This window comes from Triplophysa rosa, linkage group LG3 (assembly GCF_024868665.1).
Source record: "Triplophysa rosa linkage group LG3, Trosa_1v2, whole genome shotgun sequence".
NCBI classification, from domain to species: domain Eukaryota; kingdom Metazoa; phylum Chordata; class Actinopteri; order Cypriniformes; family Nemacheilidae; genus Triplophysa; species Triplophysa rosa.
This window is the reverse complement of record NC_079892.1, coordinates 4042642-4064615: the sequence shown is the minus strand read 5'-3', so window position 1 is coordinate 4064615 and position 21974 is coordinate 4042642. Positions and strand designations below refer to the sequence as shown.

The 21974-nt window shown below is 40.6% G+C and overlaps 2 protein-coding genes and 1 non-coding gene across 7 annotated transcripts; 1 reads left to right on the top strand and 2 right to left on the bottom strand.

Moving 5' to 3' along the window:
• Nucleotides 1–2491: 2491 nt before the first annotated feature.
• trnar-ucg (transfer RNA arginine (anticodon UCG)) lies at nt 2492–2564 on the bottom strand. The gene has a single exon. It is a non-coding gene; the product is annotated as a tRNA-Arg (tRNA).
• Nucleotides 2565–2621: 57 nt separating this feature from the next.
• On the top strand, nt 2622–11774 carry polg (polymerase (DNA directed), gamma). Of its 4 annotated transcripts, XM_057329905.1 has the most exons (24): nt 2622–2671; nt 3121–3217; nt 3797–4361; nt 4474–4669; nt 4783–4950; nt 6063–6209; nt 6289–6368; nt 6469–6651; nt 6759–6913; nt 7017–7140; nt 7214–7438; nt 7524–7635; nt 7735–7809; nt 8082–8183; nt 8270–8430; nt 8661–8714; nt 8792–8909; nt 9123–9258; nt 9397–9643; nt 10047–10169; nt 10244–10415; nt 10925–11133; nt 11221–11381; nt 11661–11774. In XM_057329905.1, exons 3-24 carry the CDS (start codon nt 3820–3822, stop codon nt 11723–11725), a joined length of 3555 nt encoding a protein of 1184 aa, XP_057185888.1. In that variant the 5' UTR covers nt 2622–2671; nt 3121–3217; nt 3797–3819; the 3' UTR covers nt 11726–11774. The 4 variants fall into 4 exon arrangements, with proteins under 4 accessions (XP_057185888.1, XP_057185889.1, XP_057185887.1 ...); XM_057329906.1 differs by lacking the exons at nt 2622–2671; nt 3121–3217 and adding an exon at nt 3302–3464 and having other exon boundaries at nt 10253–10415; XM_057329904.1 differs by lacking the exons at nt 2622–2671; nt 3121–3217 and adding an exon at nt 3302–3464.
• On the bottom strand, nt 11694–21464 carry fanci (FA complementation group I). 2 transcript variants are annotated; one of them, XM_057329903.1, is made up of 38 exons: nt 21357–21464; nt 21032–21152; nt 20799–20871; nt 20523–20653; nt 20301–20454; nt 20070–20127; nt 19478–19519; nt 19280–19403; nt 19119–19204; nt 18864–18996; nt 18709–18789; nt 18412–18548; nt 18153–18333; nt 17978–18065; nt 17759–17889; nt 17609–17679; nt 17422–17536; nt 17221–17343; nt 17039–17107; nt 16667–16768; nt 16409–16591; nt 15757–15878; nt 15518–15679; nt 15259–15438; nt 14995–15161; nt 14833–14906; nt 14611–14727; nt 14481–14532; nt 14193–14320; nt 13734–13799; nt 13555–13651; nt 13291–13475; nt 12867–12923; nt 12569–12628; nt 12406–12483; nt 12155–12250; nt 11943–12056; nt 11754–11865 (listed from the first exon to the last, which is right to left on the bottom strand). In XM_057329903.1, the coding sequence occupies exons 2-38, from the start codon at nt 21131–21133 to the stop codon at nt 11803–11805; spliced, it is 4002 nt and encodes a 1333-aa protein (XP_057185886.1). In that variant the 5' UTR covers nt 21134–21152; nt 21357–21464; the 3' UTR covers nt 11754–11802. The 2 variants fall into 2 exon arrangements, with proteins under 2 accessions (XP_057185885.1, XP_057185886.1); XM_057329902.1 differs by having other exon boundaries at nt 11694–12056.
• Nucleotides 21465–21974: the final 510 nt, after the last annotated feature.

The window sequence follows — 21974 nt, the reverse complement described above, 5'->3', positions numbered from 1 at the left end:
TTTATATTTATTTTTTAGTAGGCTGGTCTTCAAAATCTATAATAGATAATATGCAAACATGCGCCCAATCAAACTTGCTTTCAGCAAATGTGTAATTTGAAGGAAGATTAGCTATTGTGCCAGATTCCAGTCGCAATACTAGGCTATAGAAAAAATATAACATACAAATAAATTGTGTACTTTAGTCGGTTCATTAAGAAATTACAATTTTCAAACATAATAGACTAAATTAAATGGCTATCTTATTTAAACGAAACAATTCAGCAAGAACAATTGGAGTTGTAGTCTGTAATTTAACCAATGGAAATCCATGTGCCCACAAATCACAGGTCTAAAATAGGCTTCCAAATCATATTTAAATAAAGACATGAAACCGTTAAGAAATGATATATAAAATCCATATAAGATTTACATTTTTTATTACATAACTTTTTATTTATACACACTCAAAGGTTCTTTAGTTTACACATTTCGATTTCATTTCATTCGTGAACAAACTACACGTTTGAGTTATATTGAAAACCTCGTGCTTAAACGAATGGGTTCACGTGTTCGTCCCTGTGAGCGTGCCCTTTAACACCCTTACTGACTAAACGGAAATAAAAATATATGTCAGACTTTGGATCCTTTACCGGTAATGACCTTGACTTCTTTAGTCCAAACTAAATACTTGATGGAGATGGACGGTGACCCACTGGTCGCTCCCTGGAGGACAATAAACCCGACAGTGGTCAAAGTTCAGAGTGGCAGGTCAAGAACTGCTAATTGAGTGGCGATTTCCTCTTTCTCCCCAGTGACCAGCCAGGAGAGATGACACAGGGGTCAATGAAGCCATGATCATTTATAGAGGTGGAGACAAAACGCATCATGAGGTAGAATTATTGAATCGAATGGAATATCAGACTAAAAAAGTATTCATTATGTAATGCATAATGTGCGTTAGATAGATAGATCTTTTCTAAGAAAGAAAGAAAGAAAGAAAGAAAGAAAGAAAGAAGGAAAAACCTCCAGACCATCATTTTCATTGTACCACCATTGTATCAACTTTATTAGCTGAAAGTCAACAGAATTGATTTCTTTCACTTTCAGGATTCTGTCTGTTCCTGAGGATATATATACAACACGTTTGCATACCAATAGCGCTGGAGCCTGTGAACCCCGCTGACCCCTTGACCTCCTTCCCTTGAACATGAATAGCAACACTGAAGGCCGGGACAGGCCTTTCATCCACCAGAGTCGTGCCTAAGCTCCTAAACATGATGATTTAATGTATCCTCACCCCCCTGGGTTCCCTTCGCCCAGACGAACAGAAGTTTGTTTAAGACACAACCCCCTCTACATCTCCCTCTTTCTGTCTCTCTCAGTTACATACACAGACAAACTTCCCTCCCTTCTTTTCTCCGAGCTGCACACTTGGCAAAATTAAGGGTCTGATCTAACAAGGACTCTTTCATTCACTGAGAAAAGCAGTTTCTTTTCAGATGCCTTCTAGGGCTGCACAGATGAGGAAAGAAAGAACATTTACCTAATCTGAACCCATAATAATCTGCACATTATGGGAGGTGTCAGAAATGGCCTTTTGAATATAAAAACATATTATATAGCTGCATGTATACATTCCAGTTCTTGGGGGAATTAACTTGTATAATGAAGTGCAGGTTTATTGTAGGCTAATTACAACGAACAGAGGGACCTCTGAAGGCACCCACAGACTCGTATTTTAAAGGAATCAACGCTCTAACTTCTAGAATCTAACAACAGTCTTTAAAGAGACATGTGATCTGATGTTTTAATTAAGCTTGTTCTCAAGTTGTTGTTTTTAGGATGCTCAAGGTCCAGCGCCTGAGAAAAAAAATGTTTTCAACATTTGTAAAAATTTGAGATTTATTAAACTTCAGAATTTAACAAATAGATTTTACAGATTTTAGTTGATCAGCTTATATATAGATATTTACATTACTAAAATAGTGTTTTTTTGTTTCGGTGTAGAGAATACATAGGCCTTTCAAATTAGGACCACAAACTAAAATGTGACTAAAATTGGCATTAGAATAGCTTGCATATTTGATATCTAACCATAAAAATAAACACCAACGTGTTTATTGTCATCTTTAAACAGCTATTTAATTCTTTATGCCTTTTTGTTTCTGGACTGGGATGCTGTCGCCCCCATGTGGTAATGTTAAGAAAATGCACTGGAAGTTTGGATCAGACGGAAATTTCATTGAAAATAATTTTAGGGCGATTTCACCAACTAATATTTTAAAACTATGTGTGTAGAGTGTCTTACTGTTGCTTAGTATCGCATACAAATCTGTTCAAAATATGTTCTAAATTAAAGTATGTCAAATTTTTATCTCAATGTTTAATATTGGTTTTATTATGTATGGTACATGCTATCTGATTGTGTTTTATATAGAATATATGTGTACATCTTTTATTTGAACTAGTTACTTATTTGTTTGATTTATGCATGTTAGAATAAAAGTCTCGACCCCGGCAGGACTCGAACCTGCAATCTTCTGATCCGAAGTCAGACGCCTTATCCATTAGGCCACGAGGCCTTAAATACAACAATACTGTACGTCTGATCCAGTTTCTGTTGTTCTTTTGTATGAGAACAAGGTACGATGTTATTTTAGTGTGAACTGTCGGAGACCTTATTTTTCAGGTACGTTATATAAAAACACCCAAAGCAGCTACTTATTATACAATAACGGAGATCGGAGATATTTGTGAATCTTTAAGCAACGGATTAGCACTTGTATCTTTCGTTTATGATAACGTTGCATGGTAATTTTTCAGTCATTTTAGCTACTCAATATTCAGGAGGTGTGAAAAATAGAATTGGTAACTTCTAAGCAGGCAGTTTATTTTAATACGTATTTTACGCGCGGCGCTTCTGTAAGAAATTTGGTCTTTTGAGCCGCTCTGCGCCCTCTAGTGATGAATGTCTGTTCAAAGTCCCTTAAAGCGAAGTCTCCGCACTTCCGCGATCTTATTTGCAACGCAAATTTGACTTAGAAAGTCTAAGATGACTACTTTAATTGGGAAAGGTAGATTTTTCATCGCTTGCTCAAGTCACAATGTTTCTTAAACTTGAATACCGATTTTTTACAGGTTGCTTCTCCTTAACGCCCCGTGAGGCGGGACTTCCGTCGCTAGAGCGTTGCACTCTCTCCCAATCGCACTATTGCCACTGCAGCGTCTTGTTAGGGTATGTAGTCTTTGGTAGATTTTCAACCAAACCACTATATGGCGCTATAAGTCAAGATGTGCATCACAAGCGCAATCCGTTTTCTTCGAATGGAGCTCAAGTACATCCATGTGCAATGTTTGTTTTGAGCAAAGGAATGCTTTATTTGCACTTTAAACCAAATCTATGACTTTACAGACAATTGTCTGCATTTACGGTAACATGAGTAGCCAGACAGAGCCCTGTTTATCCAACGGTGGTTAAACAGGTATTTAAATCTGCTTTCAATTCATAGTGTGATTATGACAATCCTGCATATAGAGTTGAGGCTGATATTACATCTGAATTATCGAGATAAAGTCAAATAGAATCATTGCTTTATGAAAAGAAGTAGACACTTATGTCATTTGTCTGTATAAAAACAATAATTAAGATTGATCGGTAACACTTTACTATCTAACACGAAACAATAAGCAATACATTTTTACATCAGTGTTAATGTATGTCAATAATAAAATCTCAATAGTTTTAAAAAGTATAGTAAGATGTAGATTGTGAGGTGCATCTCTTTTACAATTGTGCTTATGTTTGATCTACCAGGTTTATCTTTCTAAGACCCTGAGATGATACATCGTCTGATATCTCGTTACCGATGGCAAACCTTCGGGGTAAGATGCTCTTCCACCTCAGTAAAGCCCGAATCCCACCAGACCCGTCTGAACCCGCTCAACATCCAGATGCTGTCCAGGAACCTGCAGGAACAGATCTTTCGGGGCCGGACGCAGGAGTACGCAGAAGAAGACATCGAGCTCAGCATCAGACACTTGGAGAAACACAAACTCTGGGGGAAAGAGACTGATCTGTTACCAGACGTAGAACTCAAACTACCCCACATGTACGGGGATGACATCGACGGACACTTTCGCACCTTGGCCCAAACGCAGAGCCTGCCTTACCTTGATGCGGCCAGCCAGCTTCAGGGCGCAGGGCTGCCCGACATGCCCACGGAATGGGCTTGTGAAGTGGGATGGACGCGTTACGGGGCGGACGGAAAAAGCAACAGGGTGGATTTTCCAGATGAGAAGGCGTTAGTGTTTGATGTGGAAGTCTGCATGGAGGAAGGACATTGTCCGACGCTGGCCGTGGCGGTTTCTCCAACTGCCTGGTGAGGTTTATTGACACTAACTAGTCAGTGTTTTCCATAATGATGTATTTAAAACTTGCAACACACAAAACAAAACAAATTCATCAGTGTATGTTTGTTGGATTTATTTTAGGTACTCATGGTGTAGTAAGAGGTTGATAGAAGAAAGGTACACCTGGTCCAGTCACCTGACTCTGGCTGATCTTATTCCTTTGGAGACCCCCACAAACTCCACCAGACCACCGGGCGGCGAGTGGCAGGAGAGGCTTGTGGTTGGACACAATGTGAGCTTTGATCGAGCGCACATTAAAGAGCAGTATTTACTAAAGGTAGGGTACGTACTTATTTCTCAGATGTTCTCGACTGTTTGGTCTGATGTTCTGCATGTTTATTTTTGATATACTGTCAACAGTATTAATGCGCGTGTGTGTTGGTCCTGCAGGGATCCAAGTTGCGTTTCCTGGACACTATGAGTCTCCACATGGCTGTCTCGGGGCTGACGGGATTTCAGCGGTCTCTCTGGATGGCTAGCAAGTACGGCAAGAGAAAAGGCCTGCAGGAGGTTAAGGAGCACATGAAGCGACTCGGCCGGCGCTCGGAGGGACCGAAGGTTTGTGACTTTAGTCAGTATATTAAAAGCGATGTGTAATTTCTGGGCCCCCCGCGTCACTGTAAGAAATGATAAAAATGACAATATTTAACATTCATTTGATATATTTACAGTTCAGTCATGACAACTCTCGGAGAGATGATTTCAACCAGCATTTATTAGCATAGATATGAAATGTACATAAGCTTTATTTTGGCAGACGAGATCTGCTATGTTGCTGCGATAATACAAAAAAGTTCAGCTTAGTCAAAAATAACAAAGGAAGGCTGCTGCAAGAATGTAGAACCCCCTAGCTGATCTCTACAAGTGGAGCTGGGGAGGAGGAGGGATAAAATAGGTTTTCATTATCGCGCAGCATGCTGAGCACAGGTTAGAATGCTATATATATATATTAGGGCTGTCAAACGATTAATCGTGATTAATCGCATCCAGAATAAAAGTTTGTGTTTATGTAATTTATCTCGGTATACTGTGCTAATTCATTCTGTATTTATGAACACATACACATAAATGCATTTATTTTAGAAAAATATAAAATATAACAATAAATAAACGTTTATTTAGAATTTAAATGATTGGTAAATATAAATTAATACATTTAAATATTTCCTAAACATATAGACAAGTATGTGTATGTTTTGTGTTTATAAATACAAATTAATATGCACTGTACACAGATATATATTATGTAAACACAAAATTTTATTCTGGATGCGATTAATCGCGATTAATCGTTTGACAGCCCTAATATACAGTATATATATATATATATATATATGATACGTAAGTAGAGAAGTATTTCTGATTGGCTCGGGACGCGTTTGAATGAGCCAATTAGCGATTAGTTAGAGTTTCATGCCTGAACTCTATATACATTTGCATTAAAAAACATTAACATTAATGTTAAACAATAACAAAAAAAAAATCTTCGTATACTGTAATAGGCTGACTGCGACCAGTTTTTACTGCACCTATGCATTGTTGTTCTTTTGTTGCACAAATTGCTTCTATTGTTTATCCCTACTTTGTACGTCAGATAAAAGCGTCTGCTAAATGACTAAATGTAAATGTACATATTTTTTAAAATATATTCGTGTTTTGTAATGTTACAGATTGGATCATGGGAATGGGTTGATATCAGCAGCATTAATAATCTTGCTGATGTTCACGCTCTGTACGTCGGCGGGGAGCCGCTGAAGAAAGAAGCCCGAGATGTTTTTGTGAAGGGAAAAATGTCCGATGTTCGGACCAACTTTCAGGTGAGGAAGAATTCCTAAAAAACTTCCTACACCGCGTCTGCATAACAAAATCTTGAAGTTTGTGTCTTTGCCGTTTAAGGAGCTGATGCAGTATTGTGCTTCAGATGTACAGGCCACCCATGAGGTCTTCACTCAGCAGCTGCCTTTGTTTTTAGAGCGGTATGAACCTTCATTTGCATAACCCCGCCCCCCACGGTCCGCTCTGAATTCTACACTGTGGCATTTTATCATTCACTTATGTCATTTTGTGTGTCCGTAGGTGTCCTCATCCCGTGACGCTCGCAGGTATGCTAGAAATGGGCATGTGCTATCTTCCTGTCAATCAGAGCTGGGGGCGGTACTTGGAGGACGCTCACGACACTTATGAGGAGCTGCAGAGGGAAATGAAAAAATCGTTGATGATTTTGGCCGATGATGCCTGCCAGTTATTGGAGGATGATCGGTAAAAATAATTTGAACCTACACTAAGCTAAATACTTCTACTTTTAAGATAAAAAAGTGAAACTGGGTTCGTTCTTGATGATCATATCTTTGATGATTATGTATTAGGTATAAAGATGACCCCTGGCTATGGGATTTGGATTGGGACGTTCAAGACTTCAAGCAGAAGAAAGTGCCTGTAAGTAAGAAGAAAGCCAAACAGGAGGAGGAGACGGCACCAGCAGCACTAGTGAATAATGACATCCCGTATTACTGGGACAATGGTACGTATTTTATTTAATCTTCACATTAAGTTTCTTGCCTGGAAGAGAACACTGACTCCCTCAAGGTAACGGGAACGATCAAATTGTGTACTTTCCGATTCAGACGTTGGTCCCCCTTCAGAAGAGGAGGAGAATATTCCACACCCCAGCAGAGAACTACTAAAGAAACTAAAGGAGACCATCAGTTGCCTGCCAAAGAGGAGACAGCACTTACCCGCCCACCCCGGGTGAGATCCGCCCCTTGTCTTAAAAAAACACTTTACATAGCGTTACACTTATTCTATATACATTTTTTCCCAGATGGTACCGTAAGCTGTGTGTGAAGATGTCCGAAGCCAAGGATTGGTCTCCTGGAGCCAGTCTGATCAGTCTACAGATGAGGGTCACACCCAAACTCATGGGACTGACTTGGGACGGCTTTCCCCTGCACTACACCGACCAGCACGGATGGGGTTACCTGGTACCGGGGCGCAAAGATAACCTGGAGATCTCAGAAGACAACGAGGGACCTGTATGTCCCTACAGGTAAAATAAAGATTGTTTTGGAATGCTTATATAATGTGAGGAACTTTACAGCAACTATCCCTTTTGCGGTTCTGATGGTGTTTAGAGAAATTGAGAAAGTTTATAAGGAATACTGCGAAGGGAAGGGACAGTCGCAGTGTCAGGACGGCCCGCTTTCTGTTGACCTCATGTTGACGGATAGCACCGTGTGGCAGACGGTAAGAGTTGCTCAAACCAAGTCTTTGTTTTAGTGCTGGTACGGAGTGTATTTTCTGTGGAAGTCACCCTTTGGCTTACGTCTGGATATTTGTTTGTAGGTGGAAGAAATGAGTCGTTTGGAGGTGTCTGATGATGAAATGCATACGACAGCAGTCCCATCCAATAGGTCAAAGGTTAGAGTCCAAATAAGTCATATTTGAAGCTAGTATGACTGAACAGATCAGATTATACTTATTTACCGTTTCAAACCCGGAGAAAAGTTTTGAACAGTTCATTTTTATGTACAGGTTTTGTTTATTTTTAACCAAAAAAGTTAAGGATCACAGCTTTAATATGGGTATTTCTTAATGAAATATTCAAACATTAAATTAGTCAATTATTATTAATACATTTTAATATTAATATTATTAGTATCTAAGTAACGATCATTTTGTTTACTCTTCAGAGTGTTCACAATGGGAACAGTGACTGCCGTTATCACCATGGAAACGGACCATACAATGATGTCAACATCCCTGGTTGTTGGTTCTTCAAACTGCCACACAAGGTGTCGAACAACCTCCATTTCTATCGTACAAAACACTTATTCATCTTTTATTAACATCGACTCAAACTGTTGGATTGTAATTACAGGATGGAAACGACAACAACGTGGGAAGTCCGTTCTCTAAAGACTTCCTGTCCAAAATGGAGGACGGTACGCTTCAGGCGAGGCGGGGGGGCACGAACGGCACGCGGGCCCTGGAGATCAACAAGATGATCTCGTTCTGGAGGAACGCCCAAAAACGCATCAGGTTTGTGTCTTCTTTACATTCGCTGTCCTTGAATGCAGTTATTTCGGCAGTCTTGAAGGGATAGCTCGCACAAAATTGAAAATTGTCAGTCTCGTGCTCATGCAGGTCTCGTACTACTCAAGAAGAAAATATAAAAATGAGAATATTGATGCATCTTTTGTTTTTATATAATGAAAGGGAATGGGGACGGAGAATAATTGATCTAAAATCTCTTTATTTTTTTCGTGCAGCTCTCAAATGGTGGTATGGCTGCGAAGAGGAGAGCAGCCACGCACTGTCAGCAGGTATGTGACCGGTCTAATACAGCTTCATGTTTCTAAACACAACGTATTGTTTAACCCTATCTTTGTAATGACATCAGACATGAAGACTACAATGAGGAAGGACAGTACGGAGCTATTTTACCTCAGGTCATCACGGCTGGAACGGTCACGCGCAGAGCCGTAGAGCCGACGTGGCTGACTGCCAGCAATGCTCGGGTATGGCAACTACAAGGACGAAACTTGTTTTCTTTAGCAATTATTCTGACATTTACTAACTCTCATATAATTCTGGTGCAACGTTTTTGTAAAAGAAATAGATGCTTATTTTTTTTTTTGAATGAAAGTAAATGGTGACAAATAAATAATTCGATTTTTTTGCAATCATAGGGCGCTGATTTGTTTTATGTTCATATTATATTGCGTGTGCAGAAAGATCGAGTGGGCAGTGAACTGAAGGCCATGGTGCAGGTGCCACCTGGTTATCACCTGGTGGGAGCAGATGTGGATTCCCAAGAGCTGTGGATCGCTGCCGTGCTGGGTGAAGCCCACTTTGCTGGGATGCATGGTATGATTTCTGTTGTCAGTGTTCTCAGTCTTAAACCATCATAGAAGATAAAAGTATAATAGTCCGATACACATCACGTTAGCAAAAGACAATATGATGGCCCTGTGGGACAAAATAAACTATGCCTCTGTTTCCCAGGCTGCACTGCGTTCGGGTGGATGACACTTCAGGGAAAGAAGAGTCAAGGCACGGATCTGCACAGCCGCACCGCAGACGCTGTTGGAATTAGCCGCGAGCATGCCAAGGTCTTCAACTACGGCAGGATTTATGGGGCCGGCCAGCCGTTTGCCGAGCGACTGCTCATACAGTTTAATCACCGCTTGAGCCAACAGGAAGCAGGCAGCAAAGCTCGACAGATGTATGCACTTACCAAAGGACTGCGCAGGTGCGCTGAAAACCGTCTGAATGCTTGCTGCGATCTTTTTTGTGCTTAAGCCTCTGTGCCTTTGCTTTCCTTTTATGATTCAAGTCAATATTCTGTCGTTATTTTTTCACCATGTCGTTCAAACTTTTATATGATTCTATTTTCTGTGGAACACAGATGGTGATATTTTGAGAAATGTCCATAGAATGGAAGTCAATGAGGCCAATGTTGTTTGTTTTTCCAATATTCTTCAAAATATCTTCTTTCGTGTTCTGCAGAAGAAAGTCATACAGGTTTGAAATGTCATGAGGCTGAGTAAAATGAATTGTCATCTTGGGGTGAACTGTCCCTTTAAATTTGTATTTGGTTCACTGAACTTTGTTGCTAGTTAATGTCTTAGCAGATCATTTATTATTATTTGCAGGTATCATCTGTCTGAGGAAGGTGAGTGGTTGGTGAAGGAGTTAAAAGTGGATGTGGAAAGAGATGACGACGGTACCATCTCGCTGCAGGAACTCCGCAGGATCTCAAAACTAGCAACTCAAAGGTCAGCTGACCACCTTAAAACGCATGCCGTTTGACACATATCCATATGTTACACTTGTATTTTGATTCCTGTAGCACCCGCAGGAAGAGGAGATGGAATCTCGCAGGGCAGCGCGTGTGGGCGGGCGGCACGGAGTCGGAGATGTTCAATAAACTGGAGAATATCGCTCACTCTGATGAACCAGCCACTCCGGTGCTAAGCTGCAGGATCTCCAGAGCTCTGGAACCTTCTGCTGTTAAAGATGAGGTGAGGGAAGGATTTAAAGGGACAGTTCACCCAAAAATGAAAGTTCTGTCTTCGTTTACTCACCCTCAAGTTGTTCCAAATCTGTATGAATGTCTTTGTTCGGATGAACACAGGGAAAGATATTTGGAAGAATGCTTGTTACCAAACAGTTCATGGCCACCATTGACTACCATAGTAGGAAGAATTGCTTTATAAATATCTTTGTTCTGTTGAACACAAAAGAGGATATTTTGAAGAATGCAGGAAAGCAAACATTTCTTGGCCACTATTGACTACTATAGTAAGCTATCTGGAAGAACGTTGGTAACCAAACAACATTGACTTCCATTGTATGAACACAAAACCACATTTCTCAAAATATCTTCTTTTGTGTTCCAGTGAAGAAAGAGTCATATACAGGTTGAAAACTACATTAGGGTGAATTAATGATGACATCATTTTTATTCATACATTGAAGAAATGTGTTGGATAGTCTTCGGTTCGTTCACTTTCTATTATTCTCACTTTAGTTCATAACCAGCAGGGTGAACTGGGTGGTGCAGAGTTCAGCCGTGGATTATCTTCATCTCATGCTGGTGGCTATGCGGTGGTTGTTTGAGGAGTACGATATCGACGGCCGATTCTGCATCAGCATTCACGACGAAGTGCGATACCTGGTTCGCAGCGAGGATCGCTACAGAGCTGCGCTGGCCCTACAAATAACCAACCTGCTGATCAGGTAAATAGCATTCTTTAGTTATTATTGTATTCTAAATTTGACGTTAACTTGTAAATTTCACACCTGTATCCTGTGTTCTGTCTTCAGGTGTATGTTTGCTTATAAACTGGGAATGAGAGATCTACCGCAGTCAGTGGCTTTCTTCAGCGCTGTGGATATCGATCAGTGCTTACGTAAGGAGGTCACCATGGACTGTGTGACTCCATCGAACCCTTCAGGAGTTGAGCGAAGATACGGCCTAGCACAAGGTAAGATTAAAGAACAGTTCACAGAAGCTAAACACAATGAAACAAAACAGTGGGGTCTCAAAGAAATATTTTTAAATGTTTGAGGCCTGGACTGTACTTGCCAGATCAAGAAACACACCAGATCAGATACGGGCATTTATATTTATTAAGATTATAGCAGCAGTTTTTGAACGAAAAGAAATTGACAAATTCACATAAAAAAGTACGAATAAAAAGACAGGAAGTTGCTCCAATTGTTTTGTTACATTGAACATAACACGCTTGTTTTTATATCATCAGGTGAAGCATTGGATATCTACCAGATTATAGAGATCACCAAAGGATCTTTGGCCAAAGGGAAATAATATAACAACCAAACATCTGTGGCATAAAACAAAGGGTGAACACACTGAAACAAAAAGTGCAAAGTCTTCGCCTCTTCTCACTGCTTTCTCCTCTTCTTTTTGGGGGCCTGAGTTCCCTCTGAAGCCTGAGAACTTTGAGTCTGAAATGAAAAGTAACATCACCGAGGATAAACCAAACCCACGGAGGTGTTGGATGACGATTTAAAGAGACACAAACCTGCTGACTGTCGTCCTGCTGTTGCTCTTGTTCCTGCAGTGCAGCTTCCAGAGTAGCGGTGTTGATCCTGAAGTCTCTGGAGGTGCTGAGCTTCATGTACTGCATCAGATTGACCTGTAGAGGGCGCCATAGGCGTGGACATTCACAGATGGGATTTAAATTATTCATGTGCTGTATATATAGCCTAGGATTAATAAAACGAAAGACATTACCTTCGACTTTTTGGAGAGAAGAATGAGAAACTTCTCATACTGTTCAATGTTGAAAATGAGGTTTGGTATGGCTTTCGTTTCACGAAGAACTTTAGCCTTGAGATTAAAAAAAGAACACATCAGACACTTAAAGGACTGTGTTGTCAAAATTACCCAAGACAAATAACTTTAATAAAATATAAGAGATAATACAAATATCTCTGTTCTTGAATTTGTTGGCGTTATCATCACCAACTTGGAATTTTTCTTACTGAAGCGGCTGCGACTGCCTCGTCTTCTTTCTTTTTCTTCTTCGTCTTGTCGGAGCCTCCTGCTGTCAGCTCTCCACTCTATTCGTGAGGAACGTTTGATAATATGACACAATGGTGAAGATTTAAATATACCAGAAAAGAAACGGGCCGTAGGCACGCTTACCTGTACATACGTGATGAAGCAGTAACACTGAGGAGTGAGATGAGATCCTGACAGCTTCACCTGAACACGAGATGAAAAGACGATGATTCAGGAATTAAAGCAAATGTTCATGTTACATTTTAAGATTTTGAGAGGTTTATCTTAACTCAAAAACCTTCCACAAACTTCAAGAAGTTAAGATTCAGGATCCGTGCAAGTATTTTGTGTATATATATTGTACGTCTACTATTTGATCTGGCTTTCGAATTTAAATGTACGGTCCACCTCGGCTGATACTAAACCTAAAAAATAAGCTCACCAATTTCTCCAAGCGTGCAGGGAGCTGGCCTGGCTGGGTCGCACAAAGCTGAATATACTGAAAATAAAAATACAAAGGTTTTAGGACTTTTCAAACAATCATTTCGTTGCCAGCTAAGTTTGAGGATGGGGACCCTAAGAAGGTCTGGGACCCCTTAACTCTTTGACAATGAAGCATATCAATATAGTAAATCTGGGGCCAGATTCACAAAACATTCTTAAGAAGAAAATGCTTCTTAAAACTGCCATATTGTTAGGAATGTTTTGTATTCCAGAAAAAATTTTTTTCCTCAAGATTGATTTACATAGCATATGTCATTTTATTCTTATGAAGATTTGAGACCTTTAGAAGGAAAATTCTTAAGAACCTCCAATAATTTATCTTAAGAACAGTTTTGTGAATCCGGCCCCAGGACAGAACTCACATATTTGGTAAGTGTAGTGAGAATACTGTATGTCCGGCTGAGTTCTCGCATCAGTGTGTCTGTGCAGGGTCCTGGAAGCAGGGCGGTCTGAACCAACTCGTGCAGAGCCGTCAACAACGTCCCTAACTGTATCGTCACGGCTTTCTCTATTGGGTCCTGCTGGACCAGTGGCTGCTGGGTATTTCCTAAAACAAGAAAGTGCTCAAAAGCATTATATATCTTAAACATCGATATCAGCAGAGTTTGTTTGGGAATGTGCGTTACCTGAAATGCTTCTGTCGGAACTTATCTGACCTTTCTTCTTAGCAATCAGCCAGTCGACTTCATCCAACACTTTTCCAACCTGAGACAACACTAAAAGCTGGACAGAGGCAGCAGATGCTATTATGAGAGTGTGTGTGAAGGTATAAATGCTCTCAATAAACAAATTAATGTTCTCTTACCGTAGTGGATGGAGCTGTCTTCATGCTGATGATGGCAAAGTGAGACTGTTTCTCTACTTCTACATCCTGCTCGGAAACAGAGCGAGTAAAAGAGGGTGAATTAGGGCCCTAGTGCAGTGGTTCTCAAACTGGGGGCCGTGGCCTCCTGGGGGACCCCAAGATGGTTTCAGGGGGGCCACAGATTTTGTGGCATTTTAGAAATATAGATATTTATCATACATTTTGTGCAATCAAACATCAGAAAAACAACACCACCATCCAAAAGAATTGATGTTTTAGCATTGTTTAACTGAATATTTTCTTGGTTTAATTAAAATTTTAAGTTTAAGATTTAAGAAGTCTTTATTTGGGGGGCCGCAAAGCAATGCACTCTACACAAAGGGGGCCTTACAACAAAACAGTTTGAGAACCACTACCCTAGAGAAGTCACTGTGTAGTTCAAGTTAAACACTAAATTACCTGGTCGATATCTCCTAGCTGGCTGTGTATGTCCTGGCACATCTCCCACAGCAGAGACACTGGACTTTTATAGAGAACGTGCAGGCTGAACAGCAGAGACATCAAGCCTTTACTAAAGGATATGTCCTCTGAAACACACACGCAAGTAACTTTGAATATGGCTGCAAAGATGTGACATTTAAGTGATAAGTTTTAGCTCAATAATGTATAGTTCTTTAAATATTTTAATGCGTAATCATTTTTTCATTGTTGTTATCTATTTGGCAATGATCTCTTCAGTCTGCTTACCAAAGTTGGTTTCTTTGCAGAGTTTCACGGTGCAGGTGATCATTTGGACAAACTGCGTGCAAGAACAGAAGTACATTGAGGTTTACGGCCACCACTTACACTGAAACGATTTTGTTTAACGCGCGACTACCTGTTGAGAAGTGGGGTTGAGTTGCCGCGACAGCACGCTGAGGATGCTGACCAATAACTGTGCTTCTTTACTGTTAAACTCCTCCTCTCCACTACTGAGCTGGGTCATCAGAGCGCGCTGTACAAAAATCAATGAGCTTTCAGCTTACAGGTAAAACTAACTGACCGTAGCAGCAAACTGATTAAGAAACCATTTTGTCGGATTTGAAAATTAAGGTGGAACCTGGAACTGGCGGATGTAGAAAGCAGTCTGCTCGGTCAGATCTGAGCCCTCGCTGTCTCTATCCCCTGAAACATCTTTAGGACAAACATTTTGTCACTGAAACAGCTTACAAACACCATTAATCAGAACTTAGAGATGTTTCGGGCGGTGTGTAACCCCCACCAAGAGAAGACAGGAAGTTGCCCATTCGTGTTGGGTATCGCTGTACCACGGTCGTGAAGACTCGCAGGAGACCCTCCAGACACAGCAGAGACACACTGTGGCCCTTTTCCTTTTTCCCAGCATCCTCCACAGTCGAAGGCACATTGGTGTAGCGCCACATCAGCACGCTGTAGGCGAGGGATACAGGTAGCATATTCCAGTCTCATTCTTGCGCTGTCCAAGATCAAATTCTTTGGTCTGTTTCATGTGATGTAAAGGTCAGACCTGGTGATGTCACAAAGATGGCGGAAGGCCCTATCGGCACTCTGTCCCTCTGGTCCATCAGTGTGTCCGGTCTCCTCCAGTTGCTGGATCTTCTGCAAGGCCACGCTCACACAGTACCGCAGGAAGTCTCCACTGGAGCGCAGCACCGACAGGCTCTCCTCACGACTCTGAGTACTGTCTCTAAAAATAAGAATTAAACATTCAGGTACACCCGATAAGCACAAGTATATATTCATGTTCCTCCTTACTTTAACATTACCTGAACAGCGCAGTGAGCAGTGTCGACACAAAGCTCAGAGACAGCAGACTGCGAGGAGTCTTGCTGGACGGCGTGCGGCCCTTCCCCGCTTTCTCCCGCAGGATGTCAGACACCTTATGATAGCGTCTGAACAGCTCCAGAACTTCCTCAATATGGTTCTTACTGCACAACACAGAATAGCAGGTTAAACACAAATTAAGATGGTTTACATTACGTTCACGAAGACGCAAGCACACGACCTGTAATTGGCGGTGATGAAGTTGTATTCCATGAGAACCTCGTTCACTCCCATCACCAACACGGCGTAGATGCTGTTCTTCACTCCAACGCTGGAAGTTGGTGAAAATTCGGCACACTTATCCTGAAAAACACGCACGTGATGAAACAAGTCTTATTCTGTGATAAGCATTTAGTAGCAGACAGTTAGTATTTTAAGAACCCCAATAGGTTTCATAACAACACTATGACATCATGGAGGCGACTTGCATTGGCCCCAGATAATGTAGTTTGGTTATTTATAGTCCCTCCACAATTTTCGATGAGTTCTCTCTAATCTTAGCAAAAACAGATTTCAAATTTACAAAACATCTCAACAATTTTGCATAGTATCTGCTAAACCAGTGGTTCTCAAACTTTTTCGTTGTAAGGCCCCCTTTGTGAAGGGTGCATTGGTTTGCGGCCCCCCAAATAAAGACTTAAAGGAGTAGTTCACTTTGAAATAAGCCCCCATTGACTTTCCGTAGTAATTTTTATTCCTACTATGGAAAGACAATGGAGGCTTATTTTAAAGTGAACTACTCCTTTAATCTTAAACTTAGAATTTGAATTGAACCAAAAACATATTCAGTAGGTCTATATTAGTCATCAGCTAAACTGATATCTACAACGTACCAACTCGAAATCCTCCAGTTCACTTTTAATCATCCGTTTCGTTATGCTTTCCAGAATGGCTTGCAGTTCTTTCTGGACTCCACCCTCCTCATCTTCATCGTCTTCATCGTCGCTCAAGTTGCCATCGGAGCGTATGTTCTGGTCCCAGAGCAGGCAGTGAACCGTACAGCAGAGCAGATGAGCCTGGATGGCATCATCTTAACATTCATCATCTGAATTTTCACACGTTCGAGTGAATCGCAATGACAAAATTTGTACCAGAGGCTCTTGGAGGAAGACTTGATCTCCATGCGCACTGATACATGACTCCAGCTTCAGGGGAGGAAGAAGATCCTGCTCGGGTTCGAAGTACCGTTTCAGCTGGCACACACAAACACAGTACGTACCATCAAAAAGACCATTCATAAGGGACCTTAATACAGATAATTAAAAATTTTATAAAACCCACTGTCTAATGTGTGTCTTAGAAAAGAAATGGGAGAGCTATAAAACAAGAGGTATAGACAAGTGTATTTTTCTTTATTTCATTTAAATAAATGTATTAAATTAAAAAAACTTTTTTATTTATATCGTTTATAAAGTTATTTTTTTAACATGGCTTTCATAGAAACTTACAACACGCACACACACCTGTGACAAGAGTGTCTGCATGATGGAGCTCGCCAGCTGAGAGTTACGACGGAGAACATCATTAAAACCCTTTAAAATAAAAACGCATCACTGTCTCAGTACAGCAAAGGATAATGGGAAAAAGGACCAGTAAAAAAAAAAGCAGAATTCTTCCACTCTTGTTTTATCTGAGAGATCCAGACCTCATACAGCATGAGCCGTACGTCAGCCTGCTGGTTCAGACAGCGACGCAAGCTGCTCAGGATCTCCAGACAGAAGGCTTCATTAGCTGCGGCGTTGTAACGCGAGTGGACGTCTGCCTGGATCTGCAAACAAGAATCAGTCACGTTAACTTGTGCACAAATATACAGTTGAAGTGAAACGGACAGACGTCAGCATCTTACCTGACTGGATGTAATGGCCTGACTAGCCTGGCTAGAAGCTAAGCTTCCCAAAACCCGGAAGTTCTTCAGTAACAACAGGAACCCGGCCACAGCTGACTTCCGTCCATCTAAATGACTGCAAAGAGATGTTTCATTAGGACGTAGTCGTCGCTAAACACACACACAACCAACATTTTTCTTGCGCTACCTAGAGAACATGGCCTTCCGGAGGACCAGGATGAGGGCGTCTTTGATGGACATGCTGACCTTGAGCAGTGGCTGAGAACACAGGAAATATCAATCGCATCACACATTTGGATGTTAAAATGGTGTGTGAGAGAGGGTAGAGTAACATTACCTGCACAGCTTTGAGAAGACCCTGTACTGTGCTGAGGGGCAAGAATGAGAGCTGGTCAAATGTTTCTGTGACCTTGGAAGAGGACTCCAAGAGGATCATGGGAGCAGACGTCACAATGCTGGAAAGAAGGTCTGTGGAAAATCAAGAGGAAAAATACAAATAAACAAACATATATACGCTTTAATCAAAATGAGCAATAAGTACAGAATTCCCACCAACCAATAAAATGAGTGACAGGGGAAGCCGTTTTGGTCACCAGTCGGTTTAAGACCTGTTCCAGGATCTCCCCTCTGATTGGCTCATGCATCTGTACAAAAGTGAAACGAACTCAAACAAACAATTCAGTTGCGTGAAACAAACTTTGGATATAAACGAGTCAACCAAAATGTCATACCTTAAAACTTTCCAAGAGAACTTGTCCGCCAAGTCGACATGCTAGCTGATTTGGTGTTTTAGCCGTAGTGGACGTTCCTTCCGTGACCTTTCCAAACATTCCAGCTTTAGGCCCAAAAGAATCCATGAGCATAAATCCCAGCTGCACCAGACCCTGAGTGACGTGGTCCCAGCCAAACACACTACAGGCACAAACGTGTTAAAAAAAACAACTACAAGGGAGATACAGGAGAAATTGTTCTGCTTTTGGGATGTTTCACCTGTTTTTCACAGTGTCTAGGATCATGTCGGAGACACTGTTACACTGAGGCAGCAGGTCCTGCAGAAACTTGGAGCTCTGCTGAATCTGATCATCTTTGAAGTTCTTGGTGATGGCGCCTTTCAGGAACTCAAACACCTAAAAATATTACAACACAAAATAACAGGTACGAGACAGTGGCTGTGTATTCAACCCAAGTGAGATGTCTATGTAGACAGATGTCTTTGAACATTCTAACAATGCCACACAATACTGTCTAGGTTGAGCTTGTGTAAGAACAAAACCCAAGATAACACACCTGCTCTTCATAACGTTGTATGCGGGACACCGAAAGCAGTAGAGCGATACTGAAGGGACACAATGGATCGCTCTGGGAAGCCTACAGAAAAACAATCAGCCAAGTAGGATCTAATTCTTAAAAAAAGTGTTCATATGACACTGACAGATATTCACCTTGAGGCTTTTCAAAAACTCCCTGCCAAGTTCATGGTCGAGACGAATGGCAAAAACGACGTGAAGGATGACGGTGCCCTCCACGTGCCGCAGCTGATCCTGTGGGATGGTCTGTACCTCCACGTCTTCACTCCTAAGAACACAGACACCAGCACATCAAGATCACTCATTTAAGTAAGCTCTATAACAGCTGGTGATTTGACAAGAATCAGACAAAATCAGATAAAAAAAAACGTATTCTAAGTAATAACTCACTCTCCTTTTTTCTGCTCCTCTTTTTGTAGCTGGTCTTGCTTTTTGAAGTAATTGATGATTCCATCCAGAACGAGTTTCTTACAACCCTAAATGAAACATAGAATCTGGAATATAACGCACTGTAAAGTACTTCTACACCAAGAAATGGATTGACGTCAGACCTTTGAGGATAGAAGCAGTAGCTGATAGACCAGAGGTGGGATCTCCTGCAGGTCTAACTTTAGGAACATGCGCAGAATCTTCTCAATCAAAAACTGAAGTTCCTCAGCAGACAATGGAACATCCCTAACAGAACAAAACATGTTCTTTTTCTTCTGGTTCGAAAATGTGGCCAGCAAGCAAAACAGATTTCAACATACCTGAACATGGTGGTAAGGTGGATGACACATTGTGGATCCCATCTGTACACATCAGAGAAGTATATTACTAAAACCACAATCTCCTAAAGCAGCCGGTGTAAAACTGTAAGCTTGACTACTAATAGCTTAATGTCATTAGGGCTGTCAAACGATTAATCGCGATAAATGGATCAGGATTTTAGTCGCATCCAGAATAAAAGTTTGTGTTTACATAATATATGTCTGTGTATTTAAGTGTATTAATTATGTATTAATAAAAACGTACACATACACGCATATATTTAAAATATAAAAATGAATAAACATTTAAGTATGACTTAAATTATTGGTACATATAAATAAATGCAAATATGTAAACATTTCTAAATATGTACACGTGTATGTGTTCATAAATTCAAAATTAATATGCACAGTACACAGATATGTATTATGTCAACACAAACTTTGTTCTGGATGCGATTAATCACGTTTAATTGTTTGACAGCCAAATCATAAAAGTCATCAGTCTATATACTCGAACTCAGTAAAGACCGAGACCTATTATGAATACGGTCTGAAAGCTATTAATAAAGCAATAAACAGTGCATCTTACCTGCTAGAACAAAGACTGTTGATCAGCTGTTTCTTGTATTCATCTCCACTGAGCTCACCTGAAATAAACAATGTAAAGCACAATAGAGACTTTACATCCTTACTTTTCTTTTTTAAGTCTTTTAAATCTTGTTCACTTAACATACATGAACATATTTAATTGTAAGTATAAACTACTAAACTACAGTTCTATTTTAACAGAAAACTTGTGGCGTAATGAAAGACATCATACCTTTGCCATAAGCCAATGCTTCGGTAGCCGCAAGAGCAGTCAGGACCGTAGGGAAGAGTTCCAGTGACCTCCCACTGTTCATTTCACCCATCTTAATGGCGTCCACATACAGAGACCCCAACGCTGCCAATACAGAACCAGGCAGACTGTGTGTCTGTAAAAGACAAGATTTTAAACCACATCATCACATTGCTTTGTGTACTGTAGGTAAAAAGTCCTTACCTCCAACATCAGGAGACCAATGATATCTGAAGCCACTTCTGGCTGCAGGTCTCCAGACTCACAGAGGGGAATACAGTGCTTGTACACCAGCAGCCTGCGGTTTGCACCACTGGTTTCATTCACCGGTGATCCTAATGTGTCACAAACACATGTTTTATATTGTCCTGTGCATGTTAAAGCTTATGTTCTATTCAATAAAGGTGCATAGAAATTGCTTAACTACTAAGTTGGATATCTTAATAGAAAAAAAACGTGTTTAGTTGACAGAAATATTACCTTTAAATATGGCTTTGATCAGGACACCGGTCTCTTTCCCTTTTAATGCACTATTTGTTATCATGGTTGTGAGCTAAACAGCAGGAACAGAAAGTTAAAAAGCTCTTTTAATTGTGATTTACATTTGGTGGTGCTATCTTTAACATGAAACAATTTGCATCGACATCCAACACTACATTTATAATGTATAAATATTATAATATACGAGTACAGTACACCCCACAAATGCAAACCTTATCGTCAGACAGCAAGGTAAGATGTTTCTGAAGCTCGTCTATACCATCTTCCTCCGATAACGAAGTAATTTTCTCCGCCGTCACTTTCATTGTAGACATCTACGTTACGCACACAGACCTGTGGATATAAGTAAAACAACGCATGCGTTTGCATCTTTGAGATATTTGGGATAACGTGCTACCGTCCGCACTAAGACGAATTAATGCAAACATAGCAACAAATCATAGAACAGCAGCTGTCAGACGTACAATTCTTAACTTACATTCGCATTTAAACATACAGATAAACTGTGGTGTAATATTGACAATAACACACACTTACGTGTTTATAGACTGTTGTCTTATGTCTCTTGTTTTTAGCCCGTCACAAAAAGTTTCATAACAAAATCTCCCGCCAGTGCTTACTTACACGCTTCCTCTTACGTCATTCCCTCTGCATATATGATTGGCTCTTGTTCGCAGCGACGGGCGGGGCTTAGCGGTTCAGATGTAGTTTATGTTTATATAACATATTTATTTATACCTGTTAATTAACAGGGAAAATTTAAAAGAAAGTCATACGATTTTCAGGACACAAGAATGAATTCTGGGGTAGATTTATATTTATATTTCTCACTTCGTTAACTAGGGTCAAAGAGCAGCGATCCTGACACTGCACTTCTGCTTGTATCTTCAGATGAGCGGAAGGATAAATAGTTCCTATCAGACACAGTAGGTCAATGGAATTGGTTAATGGAAGGGTTTTTCATAACACACTGATTTTAATCTACTGAAGTTTATTCGTACCATCATTTGCTCAATTTCAGACCGATAAAATATTTATCAAAATAAATTTTCAGGGCCAGTTTTTCATGTGAGAATAGAGGGTATGCACGTGTCGTCACTTTCCAACGTGAACGTGTCGGAACGCGCCTGCTTGAGTGGTAAAGCACTGGGCAAA